General features: G+C 49.6%; 1 protein-coding gene across 1 annotated transcript in view; it reads left to right on the top strand.

The window, feature by feature from the left end:
• The first annotated feature begins 3,520 nt into the window (after positions 1-3,520).
• Htr4 (5-hydroxytryptamine receptor 4) overlaps positions 3,521-20,017 on the top strand; it is a 35,394-nt gene continuing 18,897 nt past the window's right edge. The window contains exons 1-6 of the mRNA XM_048331627.1: positions 3,521-3,585; positions 3,689-3,757; positions 4,003-4,128; positions 5,363-5,563; positions 18,424-18,577; positions 19,136-19,795. Of these exons, the coding sequence (XP_048187584.1) occupies positions 3,521-3,585; positions 3,689-3,757; positions 4,003-4,128; positions 5,363-5,563; positions 18,424-18,577; positions 19,136-19,795 (1,275 nt within the window). The remainder of the gene's footprint in view (positions 3,586-3,688; positions 3,758-4,002; positions 4,129-5,362; positions 5,564-18,423; positions 18,578-19,135; positions 19,796-20,017) is intronic.

Consider the following 20,017-nt stretch of genomic DNA (forward strand, 5'->3'; position numbering starts at 1 on the left):
GACACTTTTATCTGGTTTATCTGTCTTTGATCTGGATTCTTCCAAGGCCCCTGGCGGGGTGAGCGCACGTGATCACCGCTCGTCTCCTTCCACTGGTCAGATCTTGATTCCTGTAACTTCTTATGTCTCCTCCCAGGAGAGCCGCAGCTTTTGCCGCTGCATTTCTGCCACAGCCCCGAGCGTCTAGCGTTTGGCCACGTTGCTGAGCTCATCCCAGATGCTTTTCCCTTGCTCACTCGCCTCCGACAGGGAGCACAAAGCCTGCTCTGGCTCACACCCTCTGTGCTTGCTTCTCACTCCCGTTCCCTCTAACTCCTAAGTCCTCTGCCATAATCAGAACTTAGCTCAAGTCATCTGCCCTGTTCCTGGGCTAAAGTAGCGGTTCTCTGCCTCACCTACGGGTGGAAGCCATTTGTAGTTTAGTTCCTCTTAGGTAAGCTTCAGCAACCAGCAGCAGAAGTAAGTATTACCGTGACAGGAATCCGTGGTTCATGCCTGCAGTCTTAGCTATTGGGGGGGCTGAGATCCAAGGACCGAGGCTTGAAGCCACCTTGGGCAGGAAAGCCAAGGAAACTCTTATCTCCAGTGAACCAGCCAAAAGCTGGAAGTGGAGCTATGGTTGAATTGGTAGAGAGCCAGCTTGGAGAAGCCAGCAAGAAACTCAAGGACAGCGCCCAGGCCCTGCCCTCGTGTCAGCACAACCATGTATGAGTACATACATAAATGCATGCATGCATACATGAATGAAAGAAATATAAAATCTCAGACCCACCCAGACCTAAAAAGTCAGGATCTATGTTTTCCTAAGCTCCTCAGTTGGTTAATATCCTGGAAACTGGGAGACTAGCACTCAAAAGCACTGAGTTTAGAGCGTGCATTTCTTTAGCTGTCTTCTTGTCTCTTTGCACCCATCCTATGAGCTCCGCGAGAGCAGGGACTTGGTCTTTTTCCACACAGTGCCTGGGATAGAGTTGATATTCAAGCCATATTTGGTGCATGTGAAAGTCCTAAGCTAACTCTCAGTTGATCCAGGGAGAAACTGGAGCTCATCGATTTTTTTTTTTTTAGAGTCACACAGCTTGCTATTAACCAAGCCAGTGCAAAAAACAACAAGTGAACCGTGTTCTCAGCTCTCACGGAAGTGTTAGTGAGTTCTTTGCTTGTGAGCCCTGTGGGCTTCTGGTGTAAATACCAACAGTGACTTCGCTGCATTCCACTTTGTCGCTTGACATCTCGTTTCACAGAGATTCAACCTATGTGGAAATGTACTCAGAATAGGATCTTCGTGTTGTACTTCTCTGAGAAGAGGGGTAAATGCCCGACATAGCCAGCAAGTGTGTGGCATTTCCCTGTGAACGGGTCAAAAGAAAACTGAAAAAGCAGGAAAGAAGTCAAAATTTCTCCTAAGAATGGCTGTCAGCGAAGCAATGGAGTGTGGTGGGCAGCGAGCTGGGCAGACGAGACCTGTCTGGCAGTACTTGCTCTTCTTCCTGGAGGGACCAGAAGTTGCCCAAGGATCTCCCATGGATCTTGCCAAGACGGCTCCTAATTTACTTTAATTATTGTTACTGAACTTACATTTATCTTACTGGACAGTTCGACCTAATTAGAAAAGTTTTTTCTATGGTTAAGTTTTGCTTGTCACTCACTGTTTAATAGGTTAATGATTTCTAGCTTCTAATTGGTATGGCATAAATGAACCATAGCATTGAACTCAGGGCCTTCTGACCCTGACATCTCACTTGGTTTGAAATATATATTCCCTGCAGCGAGGTGCTCATTACCAACACGCCGAGGGAGAGTGGGGTTTTTCCTCTTATAAGAGGCAAAGCAGCCCAGGGAAGACAATTGTAGTGCTGAAGGGGGCACGATGAAGGTCCAGGGTTTTGCTGGTGCTCATGGCTCCTAGCTAAGCAGGAGGCCGAGATCTGAGGACGTGTTTCGAAGTCAACCAAGAAGAAGACTCTCTGGGACTCTCATCGCCAATTAACCATCAAAAAGCCAGAAGTGAAGTTGTAGCTCAAGTGGTAGAGTGCCAGCCTCAAGTGAAAAAGCTGGAGACCCTGAGTTCAAGCCCTAGTACCACCTGTACTCGCACATCAAAAGCAAAACAATCCACACTGTAAGGACATGGTCTAATCACCAACTGTAAATAAGAAAGGAACCTACAATTATCCAGCCCCACCTGCCTTGAAGAGAGCAGCCCGCTGGGACCCGATACATCGTCGTTCGGGTATTTCCTATAATATAACTAAAGAAATAAGATCAAGATGACCATTAATGTATACAATAATTATGTCAACTACGTTTATTTCAATTAAGTACATTAATACTGTAAACCTGTTATAATCACAGTCACTTTCAGAGCTTTTCTCAAACAATAATTTATACCTATTAAATAGTCATTCTCCATTTCTCTTTGCTGAAGCCCCTGAGAGCTATGATTTTACTTTCTTTCCTTATGAATTTGCCAGTTATTAGATTTTTTCCAGGTATTAGATGTTTTTGAAGTACATCAGTGCATTAGATCATCATCCCTTTTTATGGCAATGTAATAGTCCATGATATGTGTATAGCCACAATCTTTATCTACTAATGGCCACTGAATTGTTCCCACCTGTGGGCTCTTATGACTAAAGCTGCTTGGAACTTAGGTAAACATGCATGCATTTGGAGGCCTGCTTTCAGTTCTGTTAGATGTATACCTAGGAGTCAACGTCTGGGTTGTATGGTCATTCTAGATCTACCTTTAGAGCGACACCAAGCTGCTTTCCACGGTGGCTGCACTGTTCCCGCAGTTACGTATATGCCAACTCCCCTGCCTTCCTTGACGTGCTTTTCATGGGTTATTGTTGTTGCTGCTTTATTGTTGCCATAGCCATCCTGATGAGAAGGGAGTAGTATCATGGGCTCTCCCGCCGGCTTTGATCCTCGGGTCTCAACCTCCTGAGTAGCTAGGATTATCAGCAGACAATCAAGAACTTGTTACGTGTTACATAGAACTCCTCAAACTCCACGCACTGTGTAGCAGCCGTTGCTCCAGGCACTGGGAGCTACCCTGAGCACGCTAGCCGAAGCCCAGCTGCGGAGGCAATGTACAGAATCAATAAGTCCGCTCAGCAAACCGTTGGTGCTATGACACTGCGAACTATTTGAGCACCTTTGAGCTGTCTTTGAAAGAACAGTTCGGATAACCTGTAGATTCTATGCTGTCGTTGATAAAGTATGCTCAGTTTGAGGTGATAGAACCAAATTCTGGGTTCTCACTGGGAAAGAGGTATTTGTAGAATGAAGTAAAAAAAAAAAAACAACAAACCCAAAATTTATAAAACCATTCATTTGAACTTTGACAAAAGTCACGTACGGTTGGCACCCAAAGAACGGTGGCTGTGGTAGGGGAAGGGGCCTGGCCTGGCCTGTGGGCGAGCGCGACCTCCACGTCGGGCCCCCCCTCCCGCGTCCCCGCACACAGCCATCTAGAAGAGCGATCCCGAGCCACGGTGGCTTTTTAAACCTGTCCATGGGGATCCTCGTTCCAGCTGATGCCTTCCGTTCATCCCCAGGCATCGCCCCCGCGTCCGATGGGTAAAGGATTCACCCACCCCCCCAAACACGGAAAACAGCCCCCCATCGACCGGGCTTACCAAGTTGGGGTAGGCACTGACTGATCGTGTACGTATCCCCACAGCCTGGCTGTGGTTAGCTTTCACGATACTGGGAAGCATCAGGAATGCACCCAGAGCACCCCTGGGCTCAGGTAAGGTCTGGGCTTGAAGCCCGGCTCTGACCAGCACCTGTGCCGTCTGGGGCCGGGAGGTCACCCCGGGAGCCGCCTGCTGTCACTGAGCAGGAGCTCTCCGGGTGGCGAACGGACTGGCCTGTCAGGTGTGTTGCACGCGCACATCGCCGCCGAGGGCGGTGTCTCCCTCCTGAAGATGCTCTCTGCTGTTGCGGACGGACTCCTCCCGCCGCTCACGTCTCTTGTGCTTCCCTGTCTTGCAGTTCCGAGGAGGGCTTCGGGTCCGTGGAGAAGGTGCTGCTGCTCACCTTTCTCTCCGCCATCATCCTCATGGCCATCTTGGGCAACCTGCTGGTCATGGTGGCCGTGTGCCGGGACAGGCAGCTCAGGTGGGTGGGGAACGCCTGAGTGGCGCGCGGTGGGCGAATCCCGAGTCCGTAGCGGCGTCCCCGCAAGTGTGTCCCTAGAGTCTCCTCGAGTGACACCGCTGTGCAAACGCGGAACACAGGAAAACTATTCACTGCTGAGATCCTCGTTTAACCCAGTACTCACTGGATGGACGCAGATGTTGATGTGGGGTGGCAGCTGGGTGCATCGATCAATTAGGGTGTGTACTGAATAGACATCTGGATGTCTGTTAAAATCCATTAGGGCATCTAGGAGTTGGTAGCTCCTGCCTATACAGTCAGCCCCCGCTGTATCATGGCTCACTTATTGTAGCTTCACTGTATCGCAGGTTAAAAAAAAAATAACAAAAAAAACCATACATAGTGATCCCCCACCTATCGTGGGAGTTATGTTCCAAAGACCCCACAAATCTGCAAAGCAGCAATACATGAACCGTGATTTGGTGAGGGACCCACAAGATAGCGAGAAACGACTGTCTCATGCTGCTACTTCACGGGTTTTCGCCTGGGTGGGGGGTGCAGGGGGGGAGTGGTCTCTGGAATGTAACTCCTGCTACAGGTGCGGGTCACCTATCCTAAAAGTCCCTGAGACTCTGTCTCCAGTTAATTAGCAATGATCCTGTACTGGAGGTGTGCTTGAAACCCAGCAAGAGCATGAGACCCCGAGTTCAAATTCTGCTGCTGGCCCCCCCCACACACACACACACAATATCCTAGGTGATTCCAGTATGGAGTAAGAGGCACTGGGCCTTAGAAAGGGAAGCCGTGCCCTGATCCCAGGGCGATTCAAATAAAATGTCAGTGCATAATTCAGGTGAGCGTCACAAATCCAGGGCTCCCTAGGAGCGTCCAACCGAGGGCCCACGCCACGGTGGTACGGACATAGGCCAGCAGCGGGGAGAGAGCGCTTCTGTGTACAAAGCCTGGGGCAGGACCTCAGAGCAGGCAAGAGGTGAGAAGGGAGAGCAGGACAGGGCTCTGGGCACCAGGGGCCTCGGGAGGACTCAGACGAGGCTGGACGAGGAAGGGACTCCTTCCCCGGGACGGAGGAGACGCTGTTCAACGACACCGCTGTTAGGTGAACGCAGACCGCCAAGTGTGTGACTCTTCTTTCCTCTCCCTCCCCGGCTCCCTTCCCACCCCTTTCTCTCGTTCCTTCTTCCTGCTCTCCTCCTCCCTCCCCCACCACCTTGTCCCCACCCCCGTTCACTCGCAGGAAAATCAAAACCAATTACTTCATCGTCTCCCTCGCCTTCGCGGATCTGCTGGTGTCGGTGCTGGTGATGCCCTTTGGTGCCATTGAGCTGGTTCAGGACGTCTGGATTTACGGGGAGATGTTTTGCCTGGTCCGGACGTCTCTAGACGTCCTGCTCACCACTGCGTCCATTTTCCACCTGTGCTGCATTTCTCTGGACAGGTAAGGGCAGAGCCAGGAGAACAGCGAAACCGGGCGCTGGTGACAATGTATGGACATTGTGCGGCGTCTTTCTTTCCTGATTCATGACAAGAAGTGAATCTCCAAGAAGAAAAACTTGGTAGTTTGGTTATTCACCTACTCCTAGCCTTTACAAAGAGCTCCTTTTGGCATGAGTTCTCCAAGTTCTTGTAGACCCTTTTCTTTTCTTTTTTTTTTTTTTTTTTGCCAGTCCTGGGCCTTGGACTCAGGGCCTGAGCACTGTCCCTGGCTTCCTTTTGCTCAAGGCTAGCACTCTGCCACTTGAGCCACAGCGCACTTCTGGCCATTTTCTGTATATGTGGTGCTGGGGAATCGAACCCAGGGCCTCATGTATACGAGGCAAGCTCTCTTGCCACTAGGCCATATCCCCAGCCCTTGTAGACCCTAAGATTAGTAAGATTCAGGAACCACCTCAAAGAGCTTCAGTAGCCCATGAATGATAGGTACCAAGAGTTGAGTTTGCTATAGCTCTCTGGATTTTATACTAATGACATGGACAAAGGGATCCAAGCAGAAAGAATGAATACATTTCCCTGGGAAGGCAGCACAGCCAATTCAAAACACAGTGCTATCCATTGAACATGATCTCCTTCTAAAATGCCTTTGTGTGCTGGGTGACAGTGGCTAATGCCTGTCGTCCTAGCTACTCTGGAGGCTGAGATTTGAGGATTGCAGTTGGGAGCCAGCCCAGGCAGGAAACTGTGAGACTTATATCTCTAATTAACCACTAGAAAACTGGACGGAGAGCCGTAGCTCAAAGTGGTAGAGTGCTAGCCTTGAGCAAAAAAGCTCAGGGACAGCACCCAGGCCCTGAATTCAAGCCCCACGACCAACAACAACAGCAAGAAAAAAGTAATAAAATAAAATATGTCTATGTGATAATGTCTAGCTAGGGTCATGTGTTTGTGAGGATTCTTTTCTAGAAAGCTACAAATAGTATAAGATCTTTACTAATTGCTGATTCGGGGTAGGGACTAAGTTTGGAATTTCTGCACGATTTTGTTCTTTTTTTCATATGTAAGGAATGTATGATTTCTATTTCTACCTCGTTTGTTGGAGATCCATGTTTATCAACTGTGTCCTCACTTTCCAATCCCGGCTCATTTGTATTGAATCATCAATGCCGAATGCAATTTAAAAGCCCGGTGATCCCTGGAACATACATTAGCAAAGTCACGTCTGAGGGGTTACCGGCCGACAGAGCACATGGGACCAAAGTGACATGGAAACAAAATGCCCGGGAACAGCCTCTTCCTTCCTCTGGAGCAATCCACAGTACTGTTGTACTCCTCCCCGCCATCTTGGGAAAGATCACTGTTCCTTTCATGGAAGTCTAGGAAGAGTGGCTAACTGAAATTAGGTATTGTGGTGTATCTAAAATAGTTACCTTTAAACAGGAGAATCATGCCCTGTCCTCTCAGTGAAGCAAGTCCTCAGAGACTACAGACATCTCTTGTCTCAGAGGACATGGGTGTATTGATTGGACAAAGCTGGCACAAAGGCCTGGTCTGTGTAATCACTCTTTTTTGCTCTGCCAACGGCATATGCTTGAGTGTGTCTGTTTCTTGCACCTATGAGGAAACCCCACTATAGAGGTAGAGATATAAACACAGGTAAAATAATGTTGATCCCCAGCCGGAACCATCTATTCACAGTCTGAAATTTGTGCTTACTAGCTTATTTAAAACAATCGGATCCCAATATGTGAAAAACTGTGTGATTGTGGTGCGTGCGTGTGTGTGTGTATGTGTGTGTGGCGTGTGTGTGCTTGTGTATGTACATGTGTGTGTCCATGCGCCAGGACTGGAGCTTGAATTCAGGGCCTGTGCATTTGTCCCTTCGCTTTTTCACTCAAAGCCGGCATACTAGCCCTGGAGCCATAGCTCCATGTCCAGATGTTAGCTGGTTAATTGGAGCTAAAAGTCTTACAGAGTTTGCTGCCCAGTCTGGCTTTCAACCATGGGACTCAGATCTTAGCCTCTTGAGTAGCTAGGATTTCAGGTGTGAGCCATCGGTACCTGGCTCTAATAAGTCTTTAAAGACTTGCACTTTTTAAAGGGCAGTTTGTATGTACTATATCATATATCACATCATGGAAAGTAAAATTCAGGAAGTAGAATAGTGTATGAAAATCCTACAGGATAATCTGGATACTATCATTGCTGTTAAGCCAGACAATCTATTACAGGAATTTTTTTTTAATGGCAAGGCCAGGTAGGTAGGAACTTGGGGGTCACTAAGGTTCCTCTGCAAGAACAACAAGAAGAAAGTCAGCCCGGCCCGGAGTAAGGAAGGAGAGAATGTAGACTCCTCTATCTGCAGAGTTTTCTCTGGGTTTCCCTGAATGAAGAGCTAAAAATTTCTCATAAATTGCTTGTCTTGTAGTCTCAGATCTGTGCTCACGCTCTCTGAGATGGCCTGAATTACCACAACAAGAATGAGTTAGTCACTGAAAAACACCTGCCTTAGAACTGAAGAGATTTAAGGTTGAATCTCAATGTGGCCAACTTTTAACTCCAAAAGCTGCCAAGTTAATAAGCTTTTCCCAGTCTCCATTTTCTTGTATCTCAAAAAGAAGAAAGTGCTTATTTTGGAGGGCTGCAATTAAAAATAAATTAGATAATCCCTTTAAGCCATGGCTTTGATCCAGCGTGGCACAACCTTCAAGTTAGTAAATGTAAGTTGTAGTTTCTTGCAACACTCCACATAAACTGTTGTCTTATTTTAGAATATTTGTATTAATTTTAAGTAGTTGTAGGAAGGAGTTGCTACTCAACAAAGCATTTTATGAATATGGTGCCTTTTGACCAACTTCACCCCTTTCCACATTCTTATCCACCCTCTCCTACTCCCCTCCTTCTCTTACTTTTCTTAATTTTTAGGTTATGACTGCATTTTTTGCCATTTAAGAAAGCAGTTTATATATAATGCATCTTGATCTGTGTCGTCCCTCTATCTTTGTTTTGTTTTTTTTAAAATCAAATTTGGAAGTCAATACCGAACGGCCGCTCCTCTGGCTTCATCATCCAGGGACTATGTAGTTATTACTTTGGGCATTGAAAATCAAGTCCTATTGATTTCCCTCCCTAAATAGATTCTATTTCTGCCCATCTCTATCATCCTAATGTCACAGCTTCCATGTTATCAAACTAATGTCTATAAACCTAACACCATGCCTTGCACAATCGCTGCAATAACCCCCCCCCCACGGATTCTCTCCAAATTAATTGTATTAATGTGCCTGCCCTCACTGTTAGGTGTGCCCCGAGAACACGCCCCTTCTCCTGGTGAAGGACAGCACCTAGCCTTCAGAAGTCACCTGCCTGACCCTGGTAATCACCCGACTGTGAGTCAGACAAAGGCCCTGGGCTCTGAGGTCACTTCCTCTACACTCGCAAAATCAAAGCGCGCCTGGCCTGCAGATGCTTCTTACAGTGCTCTTTCTGTTCGGTGGAGGACTGTCAAGGCAGTGGGAGAGGACGAGATAAGAGGACAAGATGATTCTGGCCCTCGGGGAACTTACATTTTAATGAGCGTCTCGACACTTGAGCACCAGTGACATAAAGACTTTCTTAGATACTTGCCAGGCAATATTGGACTAATGGAGTGGTCAGTACAGTACTGTTTTGAGGAGTGCTACCCAAACTTCCATTCCATTCTCTGATCACGCGAAACCTCCAGGGCCTTAGGAAGATGAGATCCGATGGTTTGTGTTTTCTCCAGGACCCTGGAAACCTAGGCTGTGGTGGCTCAGGCCTGTAACCACCAGAAGGCTGAAATTTGAGGGCTGCAGTTTGAAGCCAACCTGGGTAGGAAGGTCAGTGAGACTCATCTCCAGTTAACCACTAGAAAACTAGAAGTGGAGCTGCGGCTCAACATGGTAGAGTGCTAATCTTGAGCAAAAAATATACCGGGCCAGCACCCAGGTCCTGAGTTCAAGCCCCATGACTGCCAAACAAACAAACTAAACCAAAACAACAACAAAAGAAGCCACAGCAGTATCTATAAAACAAACAACAAGCCTATCAGTTCACAAGTACAACCAACATAAGAAAGTCCTCAGTTCTTCATCTCTACCCCCTCAGCTGCCATGTTCTGAATTATAACCCCTGACCACTGGGAGAAAACAGACCCTTATGAAGTCAAGCCCACTCGTGTGCAATGGGAAGACTTCTTCTAGGAGTGTGTGTGTGTGTGTGTGTGTGTGTGTGTGTGTGCACATGCGTGTATTGCAGTCCCGGGGCTTGAATTCACCACGTGGGCCCTGTCTCTCAACTTTTAGGCTCAAAGCTAGTGCTCTACCACTTGAGCCACAGCTCTACTTTTGGCTTTCTGGTGGGTAATTGCAGATAAGGGTCTCCGGGGGTGGCTTTAACCGCAGTCCTCAGATCTCAGCTTTCTGAGTAGCTAGGACTACAGGTGTGAGCCACCGTGCTTGTCCCTGGAGCCATTTTTAAACACGCAAGTTGGAAATCTATAGAGGGAATCTACAGGGAGAAAAAGCGTAAATGTTTCTCACAGAACTTTGTGTGGCTTTGCTGAAGTCACACTTACCATACACCAGTCCTCCAGCCAATGAGCGTGAGGATAACACATCCTGGTTTCTGGGCACACCCTTCCACGTCCCTTTCTTTGGACATGCAGTTCATTTTCCTGCATTTGGCATCGAACACAGTTGCCTCTAAACAATCTATTTTACTTCACTGAGGCGTCACCTGTAAGCATTAAAGACTTTTCTCTTTGATATATCAAGCTGAATTGTCATCTTTCTTTTGCAAAGTCCAGGGGCATGGCATAGTTGCAATCCGCAAGATCCCCCCAGCAGTCCTCTAGTCGCAGATTTTCTTTTGAACAGGCTCACTTGTAAAACACGTGATTCTGACTGGAAGGTTGCATATTGAATCGCGTGCTGGAGGAGGCTGGGTCTGTATTTCCTAATGGCCTCCCAGGAGAACAGCGCAGTTTTGTCATGTGTAAATCCAAAGTGTCAGTCATCGGGAACCCATGTCACAGAGCTGCATTTGTGCTCCCAGTAGCACGGAATGAATTTCTACAAGGAAAGCGTATCAAAACTTGCTGCTTCCCCCAGACTTTTTGCCAGCAGGTTGATGGTTTATACCTAAGGATCATATTTGTTGAGTTGGATTTCAAGCCCGGGGATAAGAACTGTCCTTTTTATATTCATGACATTAAATATGTATGGAGTGCTTATTAATTGCTAGAAATTCTTCTGGGTCCTAGATTTGCAGTGGCGTCTAGGGAAACCTTGACATCGCAGGCATTTTTTTAGTCCAGTGGAGCATGCCGAGATAGGAAATAGATGATGACAGTGAAGTTGCTGGTCACGGGACTAGAGGAAGGAAGAAGCCGAAAGGCTGTTGGAGTGTGTCTGCTCCAAAGCCGGGGCAGCTCCCCAGGAAGTGAGGCGGAAGCTGGAGATGCTGAGCGTCCTAGGGCTAAGGAGAGAGGAGACGGAGAGCCCCCGCCCGCGCCGGGCGCCCCGAGGCTCGCCCACCGCCGCACGCGTCCACCCGGGGCTCGGCGTTCAGCTTGGGGCGTGCGTTAGTCCCAGTCTTTCCTCAGCCTGCTTTCCCGACCACGGCTCCCGCCGTGAGCCATCTGTTAGCACTTCCTGCCCAAGTGAATCTCTCTATAAACAAAAAATACGCCTTTATCAGAAAGAACGACACCGCCCCATTCCTAAGGAAATGGAAGGACTTGGAAAAAATACTCATTTTTTATTATTATCTTGTAGTCTTAGAGAGGAGTTGCCATTTACAAAAGCCGTCTATGAATATGTCTTGATCGATGTCACCGTCCTCACCATTTCCCCCGTCCCTCGCCTGCCTCCCCTTCCCTCACGCCTCTCCATTCTGGACGGTATCATTCACTCTTGGCTGCATCCTCCCTCCTCTCCCCATCTACCGAGTTCCCTTCCACCCGGCCTCGCCCCTGGCCAGCTCCCGCCCTCCTCCTGGGGGTTCACTGTGCTGAGCCTTGACTTTGCCTCAGAATTGCACCATTTGACGTCTCCCCTGGATCTACTGGGTGAATACATCTGTATACACTTGCTTACCACCAGCCTGGTTATTTATGGCTTTGTATGCGAAATATAGCTACCTCATATACGGGAAAACATGGATCCTTGGTCTCTCTGGGCCTGACTTACTTCTTTACAGATGGTATAATATCATTCTTCCTAATGGATGAGTAAAATTCCATTGTGTATACCTACCCCATATTCTTCTCCACCACACGGTGTAGCCTCCCGTGCCTCAAATCCCTTTCCCAGCTGGGCTCTGGTGGCTCACCCCTGTCGTCCTAGCTACGTGGGGCTGAAAGCTGAGAATCACCATTCAAAGACAACGTGGGCAGGAAAGTCCATGAGACTCTTACTATACTAACACACACACACACACCCCTTTTCTTTTCTCTGGTGAGCACCACCCTGACATATCTTAACTTAGATACGTGTTGCCTTCTGCAATGACTGTTTCTATTTATTTTACTCCTCTGAACGCTCACAGCACACTGAATGTACACACCGGAGCTTGTCTTGTGGTTGCTTTGTCTCGCCTAGAAGATGAGTTCTGAGAATCAGCACCTTTCCTCCACCTCTGTGTTCTCCTGGAGGGAAGAGCAACTCCTCTCTGTACACTGGCCAAAGCACAGAGTGGTGTAAGACGTGTCCGCTGTAATTTTAGTATTCGTGTCTCCTCTTGGAATACTCAGCAGTGGTTCAGAATAAGGCCTGGAGCGGTGGAGTGCCTAAACTCAAGCCCAGACTGACCGGTCATGAATGGTACGCTCTCGCATCACGGGGAAGGGTAACTAAACTCAACCCCAGACTGACCGGTCATGAATGGTACGCTCTCCATCACGGGGAAGGGTAACTAAACTCAACCTCAGACTGACATGCATGGGGAAGGGTAACTAAACCTTCTAGCTTTCATCTAATATGTAAAATCCGCGCCCCACCTCCCCCGTGGGATTTGGAAAGAAATGGTATGTGAGCACAGGCGAAGTTCATAGACCAGTGCGTGACACAGAGTGATAATTTGTTAGTCAAACATATTGCCTTGTTTTTTTCCTTTCTTTCCAGAAAAGTTAGTTTTGTCATGTTTTCTTATGAGGCTTGGGATCGAACCCAGAACCTTGTGCATGCCAGACACATACTCTGCCAGTGAGCTGCACATGCAGTTCAACAGATTTCTAAATGGAAAATCCTAGAAGCTACTTGCATCCCTCAGGCCTTCTGGAAGCTCTTCCTTCTTGTGGCTCACACTCCCCTCCACCCTGCGTCTCCCCTTTGCTTCTTCCTGGGCTCCAATGTCCTATCTCTGCCTTCCTGCCCAAGATCGTTCTGCTTCTTCAAACACAATGTGCTCAAAGTAGAAACGTCCATCCTAATTAATACCCTTTCACTTTGCACATCAAAGGTGCCTCTGTTAGTCATCTTTTAGTCATTCAGATGCAGTTTTGAGGCCATCTTTTACTTGCCTATTCTGATCAGCTGGATGCCAAATGGCAGTTCTATGTTCATACCTTTCAAGTGGGTCTACTTCCTCTATACCTCTCTTCCCATTTCCGAATTCCTGCAGTAGCCTCTGAGTTAATGACCTGATGGACAGAGTTCATTTTTAAATATATATTCTTTTCCCGTATCCTTGGTGCAAAAAGTTTCCCCATCACTGAATATTCTCCCCACTCCTTTTGGACCGGGTCCATGTTGTCTTCCCTGCCCCCTTTGTCAGCATGACTAGGGCAGGGGTGTTGACAATTGTAGTCAGAGACCAGATCTTACCATATTCCAGTTGTGTGTGGGTTAAGTGGATTCAACGGTGTGAGCCGTTGTTTCATGTCTGCTGGCAAGTCAGAAGTCCATCCAGGCTACAGAATGCCCTGGTACCCTCTGCGTGTGTCCAGTCAGCCTGGGCCGAGATGTTTGCACGTGGCATTTTTGTCAGATTATCTTTATTCCTCTATAGCTTAGAAACACACCTTCCTAAAGAGCGGACATTTCCCTTCTGGCAAGTTTTCTCACCATGCAGAAGAAATAGTAGCCGAGAAGGGCAGAGGCAGCAATAACTCTGCAGACTGAGCATGAGCTTGTGATTCCTGCCCAGTACAGGTCTACGTCTGCCTCTCTGACCACCAGGAGTCTCTCCCTGGCTCCTCACTCCCGTTGACTTCCTTCCTGGAACCCCACGTGCTCGGCCTCTGCTCATTATGGTTTTGGACCCCCTCCCCGTCCCTGGCTCCGGGAAAGTGCACCTGCTGCTGTCTTCCTCACTGATCCTGACTCTGGGGACGCACGGAAGCAGCCTTTCGCTCTCTATTAAACCTACTGCTGCTTTTCTCTCATCTCCATTTCCTCAAAGAGGAGCCAGAAGAGCTAAAACGACAGGCAACCGGTGACTAGGAGCAGAAAGACAAGTCTCTCCATCCACCACTCTCCCACAAAGCCGGGCGGAGCCCCCTCCTGCAGGGTTTGCCCCCCAGCCCAGGAACCTCACTCCTCTGGACTAGGTCTGATATCTTTGTCTTGTGATTCCCCACTGATATGCAAAATCGACCCCAAACTTAGCAACTTGAGCAGCACATGCAACTATTAGATCACAGATACGATAAATCGTAGCACTCAACATTCACCTTTAGGGAGCAACACGTTCCTTCTGTGGTTGTTTCTGAGAAGCAACTACTGACAAAGCATTGAACCAAGTGACTTGAATATTATCTGGTTTTGGCTTTGGTTTTTATTTGGTTTTGTGCTACTACTGAGGCTTAACTCCACCTGGGTGCTGTCCCTGAGCTTTTTTTTTTGTTTTTGTATTTTTTTTTTCACCACTTGAACCACAGCTCCACCTCTGGCTTTCTGGTAATTAATTGGAGATAAGACTCTCATGGATTTTCTGCCGAACTATAATCCTCAGACCCAGCTTCTTGAATAGCTTACAGATAGGAGCCACAGTGCCTGACTTCAATGTTATTTGTCAATAATACTAATTATGTTACCCTAGTGTCCTTAATTCCATAATGTATTTGAATGTACTTATATTTATGAAGCAGATATGTACATATTGTGTGTGTGTGTGTGTGTGTGTGTGTGTGTGTGTGTAGAGAGAGACAGAGACAAAGAGATAGAGAGAACTTCTTGCACTATAAACATCCTTTGTTTTCATCATGTTATCTTGTCAGTTGGCTCCCAGATGATGAAAACATATCTTGGCGAGGTGAATTAAGTGACTAAAGACCACGGATCTAATGAGTGGGTACCGCAAACAAAATTAGTGCCCATTTGTGCAGACATCAAGACTCTCGCGATAGCTGGCAATCCCCAAAGTTGAAGATGGAGGGCGGGGGGGGCAGAACATGAGGAGGAAGAATTTTCCTTAATTGCAGGAGTGGAGAAGGGATTAGCATGGAGCTGAACATACTCAGCTGTCTTCTGAGGGTTGTCAAAGTAAATTGTGTCCCCGGAGACACTGACAAGCAATTAGATCACACATTTGCACATGGCTGTAGTTGGAGAAGCGGGTAGCTGATCTACCAAAGGAGATTTTAATGGAGCTTTATTAGCAATACTTTGAAATGTTTTGCATAAGAAATTACTTTGTAAATACCCTTGCTACATCTTACTGAATCCTGGCCATCTGGAAACTCACTTGTCACTTGAACATTCATTCAGCTACTTTGTAAGGGGATTTTGTTGTTAAAAAGAATGGGAAATGTCCCAGGGAAGGCAAAGGAACCTAAAATGAGACACAGTTGCTTTACCTGCCCACGGCGCCCCTATGCCTGTGGCTGTAACCGTTCTGTCCATTGTTATAGTTCAGCTCTGTGGCAGTTCTTCCACGTACACCAGGCAGTAGCGTCTCCAAGCCCAGCACTCCAAATCTCTAGGACGGTTATCCTCAAAATGGGGTCCCACCCGTGGCTAACACATCACCTGAATAAAAAGGGAAAATTACCGGGCCCCCATTCGAGACCTACCAGAAATCTGTGCCTCAACTAATCCTTCAAATGATTGTGTGTCTGTGTGGGGGGGGAGGGGTGGCAGTACTGGGAGTTGAACTCCTGGCCTTATGCTTGCTGGTCATACTCGAGTCTCATTCCAAGTCCTGTGATTCTGACAGGATAGATTTAGGAAGCACAGCTCAGAAACCTCCCTAAGCTAGCCTGCTGGGCTTATTTCCTTTTTCTTCCTTACAAATATCCCTACACAATCCAGTGAATCTCTTGTATGTTTGCATGGCTATTTGGATACATAACTATGGTCATGTCTTGCACATGTATAATTCCTCTTTCAGGTCTTTGAGCTGTCTGTAGCACCTCAATTACACTCAGATAGTCTTTTTCCATCCCTTCTGTAGAAAAGGATCTTTCACCGCTCCAAAGCTTGGTCACCTATTCTAATGCAACTCTCATTGGACGTAGAGCTTCTCCTTCGCCTACCTCTGTAAAAACTCTACTTCCACCTAAGGTCACGCTCCACGCTCCTGAAGGGCAGGGCTTCAGTATATCTCTGGGGACCAGGAGTACATCATTCAACTCAGAATACCTACTTAAGCATGGAGCTTACTAGAAAAGTAAGAAGTGCTTATGTTCACTGAAGGAAGGGTGAAAGGAGGAGAGTTGGAAGCTGCTCACACACTGCTTTCCAAAGCCCTGGGGGCGAATCCTCTGCCCTAGGAGGAGACTAATCCTTGGTCCTGCTGGGATCTGGAAAGCTCAGCTGGCTTTTCCAGAGAGAAGGAAGAAAGAGGTGAAACCATCATCATCATCATCATCATCATCATCATCATCATCATCATTCTTGTCCCCTGTAAGAAATCAAGGAGAAGAGTAAAACAAAAGAAAATCCCAAGTTTGTCACTAATTCTATTATTAATGAACACAGATGATTATTGCCACCGTTTAGAAATAGTAGCCATTCGGCTGATGACGGTTCCTTCTGAGTTTATCTCTAATTACATTGTATGACCATGTCATTGTAATCGTGGGGACCATAAATTCCAGGACCCTCTTTTCCTGTCCTTTGGTCTGTTTTCCCGTCCCCCCCCCCAAAGGTCGGGACACCCCAGAGGGCGAGTTGGCCACCGCTGAGCTCAGTTGCCCAGGGCGGTGTCCGCTCGTCCCCACTCCCCACCCCCCCCCCCCCCCCCCGCTCCACTCCCCCACCACCGCCCCCTCCGAGAACACAGCCATTGTGAGGCGTGATAGGCTTTGAACCCAGAAGAGGTGGAAAATAGGAACAAAGCCAACTGCATAAAACTAGGGGTACAAGGAGGTGGCTTATTATTAAATAGTATAATCATCTTAAAGAAGAGACAGCCTCCACCCTGTCCTTTTTTGTGCTTTTTTTGTTAACTCTTCCACAGAGAAGTAGCTAATAGACCTATTGTAGCAGTTTGCGTGTTGAATTCCATGCCATGCTATGTAAAGAGGGGGTCATCGCCAATGCTGGAAGGACGTGTCGGGGGCCCGGGCGTTAGAGTCTAGGCCATTCGCAGGACAGGTCACTGCCAGCTTGCAGATGGAAGAAAAGTACTACTGTAGGTACAGCCTGACCTCACAAAGTCTAATACCCCACCAGGGAGAACAAACTCGGGTAGAACAGGTCAGGTAGGAAATAACGGAGAAAGGGAAGGTAGGCCGTGATGGAGAAGAACGTTTTTTGCAATCTTACATTCTTAGCTTCAGAGAAACAAATGGTCTGCCCAGGAGTCATGCCTGGGAATTCTGTTCATGACTCACTGAACAGAACCCCACCCAAATCAAGGAGGCAGACAAGTGATTGCGCCCCTCCCTCCCAAAGAGGAGAAACTAGACCCGTTTACTCAATGATGATATTGATCCCCCATTGTCAAAATGCAGGCTTCAGGTTGATCCCCACAAGCTGTGACTCAGAAACTCCTGCAGGTCTGCATTTAGGTGTGTGTGCGCGCTGCTCCTTTTTTGCTCACGGCTGGCCTTCCATCACTCCGGCCCCGGCTCCACTTCTGGCTGTTTGGTAGTGACTGGGAGATAAGAGTCTCACTGCCTTCCTTTCCTTCCTGGGCTGGCTTCAAACTCAGATCTCAGTCTCCTGAGTAGCCAGGACTACAGGTGTGATCAGTCCACGGGTGCTGGGCAGGCGGTCTGCATTTGTGAGGCTTCCCTGGTTGATTCTGAGGCCGGTGGGGAGGGAAGGAGGAAGGAGAATGCCTCGTCCACAGTTTGAGGGACACAGACATAGAACACCACCTCAAAGCCTGAAGGTGACCCAAAGCAAGGGTGCAAAAGTGCACAGGGCAAAGCCGGGTATCCTCGGGTTTCAATGACGGGAGCTGCAGGTGCCTGAGACCCCTGGCGCAGAGGCCTGAGGGCAAGTCCGGGGCAGGAAGGCGGTGTGTCTGCAGGGATGCGTGCCACACTCGGTCAAGCACTGGGAGACGAGAAAGGATGGAAAGCCAACTCCAGCCAGGGCTCCCCCGATGTTATCCAAAGCTTGTGCTCCTAGCAACTGAAACTCACTGGCCACGAGGGAACACAAGACACCGTATAATCATTCTTCCTTCCTCTCTTCTTTTCTCCCTTTCTTTCTTTCCTTCTCCATCCTCCTCCATCGCGTTCTCTCCCCTTTCCCCCGTGACTCTCACCCTCCTTTCTTGTTTCCATTCCTCTTTTCCCTTCTAACTCTTCCGTCCTCCACGTTCTCTCTTCTTCCCCCACGCGCCCCTCCGTCTCCGTGGCCCCTCCTCTTGCTCCTTAACCCCCCTCCTTTCCCGTTGCCCCCGGTGTGGGCTTGCCCGTGGCCGCCTCCTCCGCCGCCTCTCCAGGTACTACGCCATCTGCTGCCAACCCCTGGTTTACAGGAACAAGATGACGCCCGTGCGCATCGCGCTCCTCCTGGGCGGCTGCTGGCTCGTCCCCATGTTCATCTCCTTCCTCCCCATCATGCAAGGCTGGAACAACATCGGCATAGTCGAGCTGGTGAGTACTCAGCTCTCCTGTCCCATCAGCTTTCCCTGGAACTCTAAATAAGCAACGAGAAACTGGGTGGACCATCTGAGGAAGATTCTGTGTGTGATTGGAGACTTGACTTTTCAGCTAACCTTGGTTGTGAGGCTTGAACTGCGGGCCCCGCGCGGGCATTGTCCTTGACCTCCTGTGCTCAAGGCTAGCGCTCTACCCCTGTGAGCCACGGCGCCACTTCTGATTTTCCTGGTGGTTCACTGGACATTAGAATCTCCTGCATGGGCTGGCCTTGAACTTCCATCCTCAGACCTCAGCCTCCTGGGCAGCTAGGATGACAGGCCTGAGCCACCAGGGCCCACATCGTTTAATACCGTGGGACGCAGGCGCTCTTTCTTTCTGTTGCTGTTTGTGTTTAATCCCCAAGTTCCCTGCTACAGGACCCTAAGAAAAGCCAAGGTTTGCTGATAGACCTTCTTCCTCCTCTTTCCCCTTCTCTTCCTGGGTTCTTCTCATCCATTCTTTCCCGGCCCCCCCCCACCCCGCCCTCCCTCCCTCCCTCCCCCCCACCCCCAGATCGAGCAGAGGAAGTTCAACCAGCACTCCAACTCCACCTACTGCGTGTTCATGGTCAACAAGCCCTACGCCGTCACCTGCTCGGTGGTGGCCTTCTACATCCCCTTCCTGCTCATGGCGCTCGCCTACTACCGCATCTACGTCACCGCCAGGGCGCACGCGCGCCAGATCCGGCGGCTGCAGCGCGCGGGGGCCGGGGCGGCCCCGGAGGGGGGCCGGGGCGCGGGCCGGGGCCGGGCCCCGCCGCCCGCCGACCCGCACGGCGCCACCCACCGCATGCGCACCGAGACCAAGGCCGCCAAGACGCTGGGCGTCATCATGGGCTGCTTCTGCCTGTGCTGGGCGCCCTTCTTCGTCACCAACGTGGCCGACCCCTTCCTCGACTACGCCGTGCCCGCGCAGGTGTGGACCGCCTTCCTGTGGCTCGGCTACATCAACTCGGGCCTCAACCCCTTCCTCTACGCCTTCCTCAACAAGGCCTTCCGACGTGCCTTCCTCTCCATCCTCTGCTGCGACGGCGGGGGCCGCTCGCGGAGGCCGTCCGTGCTGCTGCGCCCCCCCGCGGGGCCCGGCTCCTCCTCCGCCGCCGCCGCCGCCGCCGCCCCCGCCCCCGCCACGGCCTCCGCCGCCACCCGCCAACGGCTCCACGCACCTGCTCAGGTCAGTGCGCGCCCGCCCCGTCCAACCCGCCCCCGCCCCACCCCACACCACACCCACCCCACCCAACCCGCCCCACCCAGCCCCCGCCCCCGCCCACGGCTCCACGCACCTGCTCAGGTCAGTGCGCGCCCGCCCCGTCCAACCCGCCCCCGCCCCGCCCAGCCCCCGCCCCCGCCAACGGCTCCACGCACCTGCTCAGGTCAGTGCGCGCCCGCCCCGTCC

Source organism: Perognathus longimembris, chromosome 22, assembly GCF_023159225.1.
Source record: "Perognathus longimembris pacificus isolate PPM17 chromosome 22, ASM2315922v1, whole genome shotgun sequence".
NCBI classification, from domain to species: domain Eukaryota; kingdom Metazoa; phylum Chordata; class Mammalia; order Rodentia; family Heteromyidae; genus Perognathus; species Perognathus longimembris.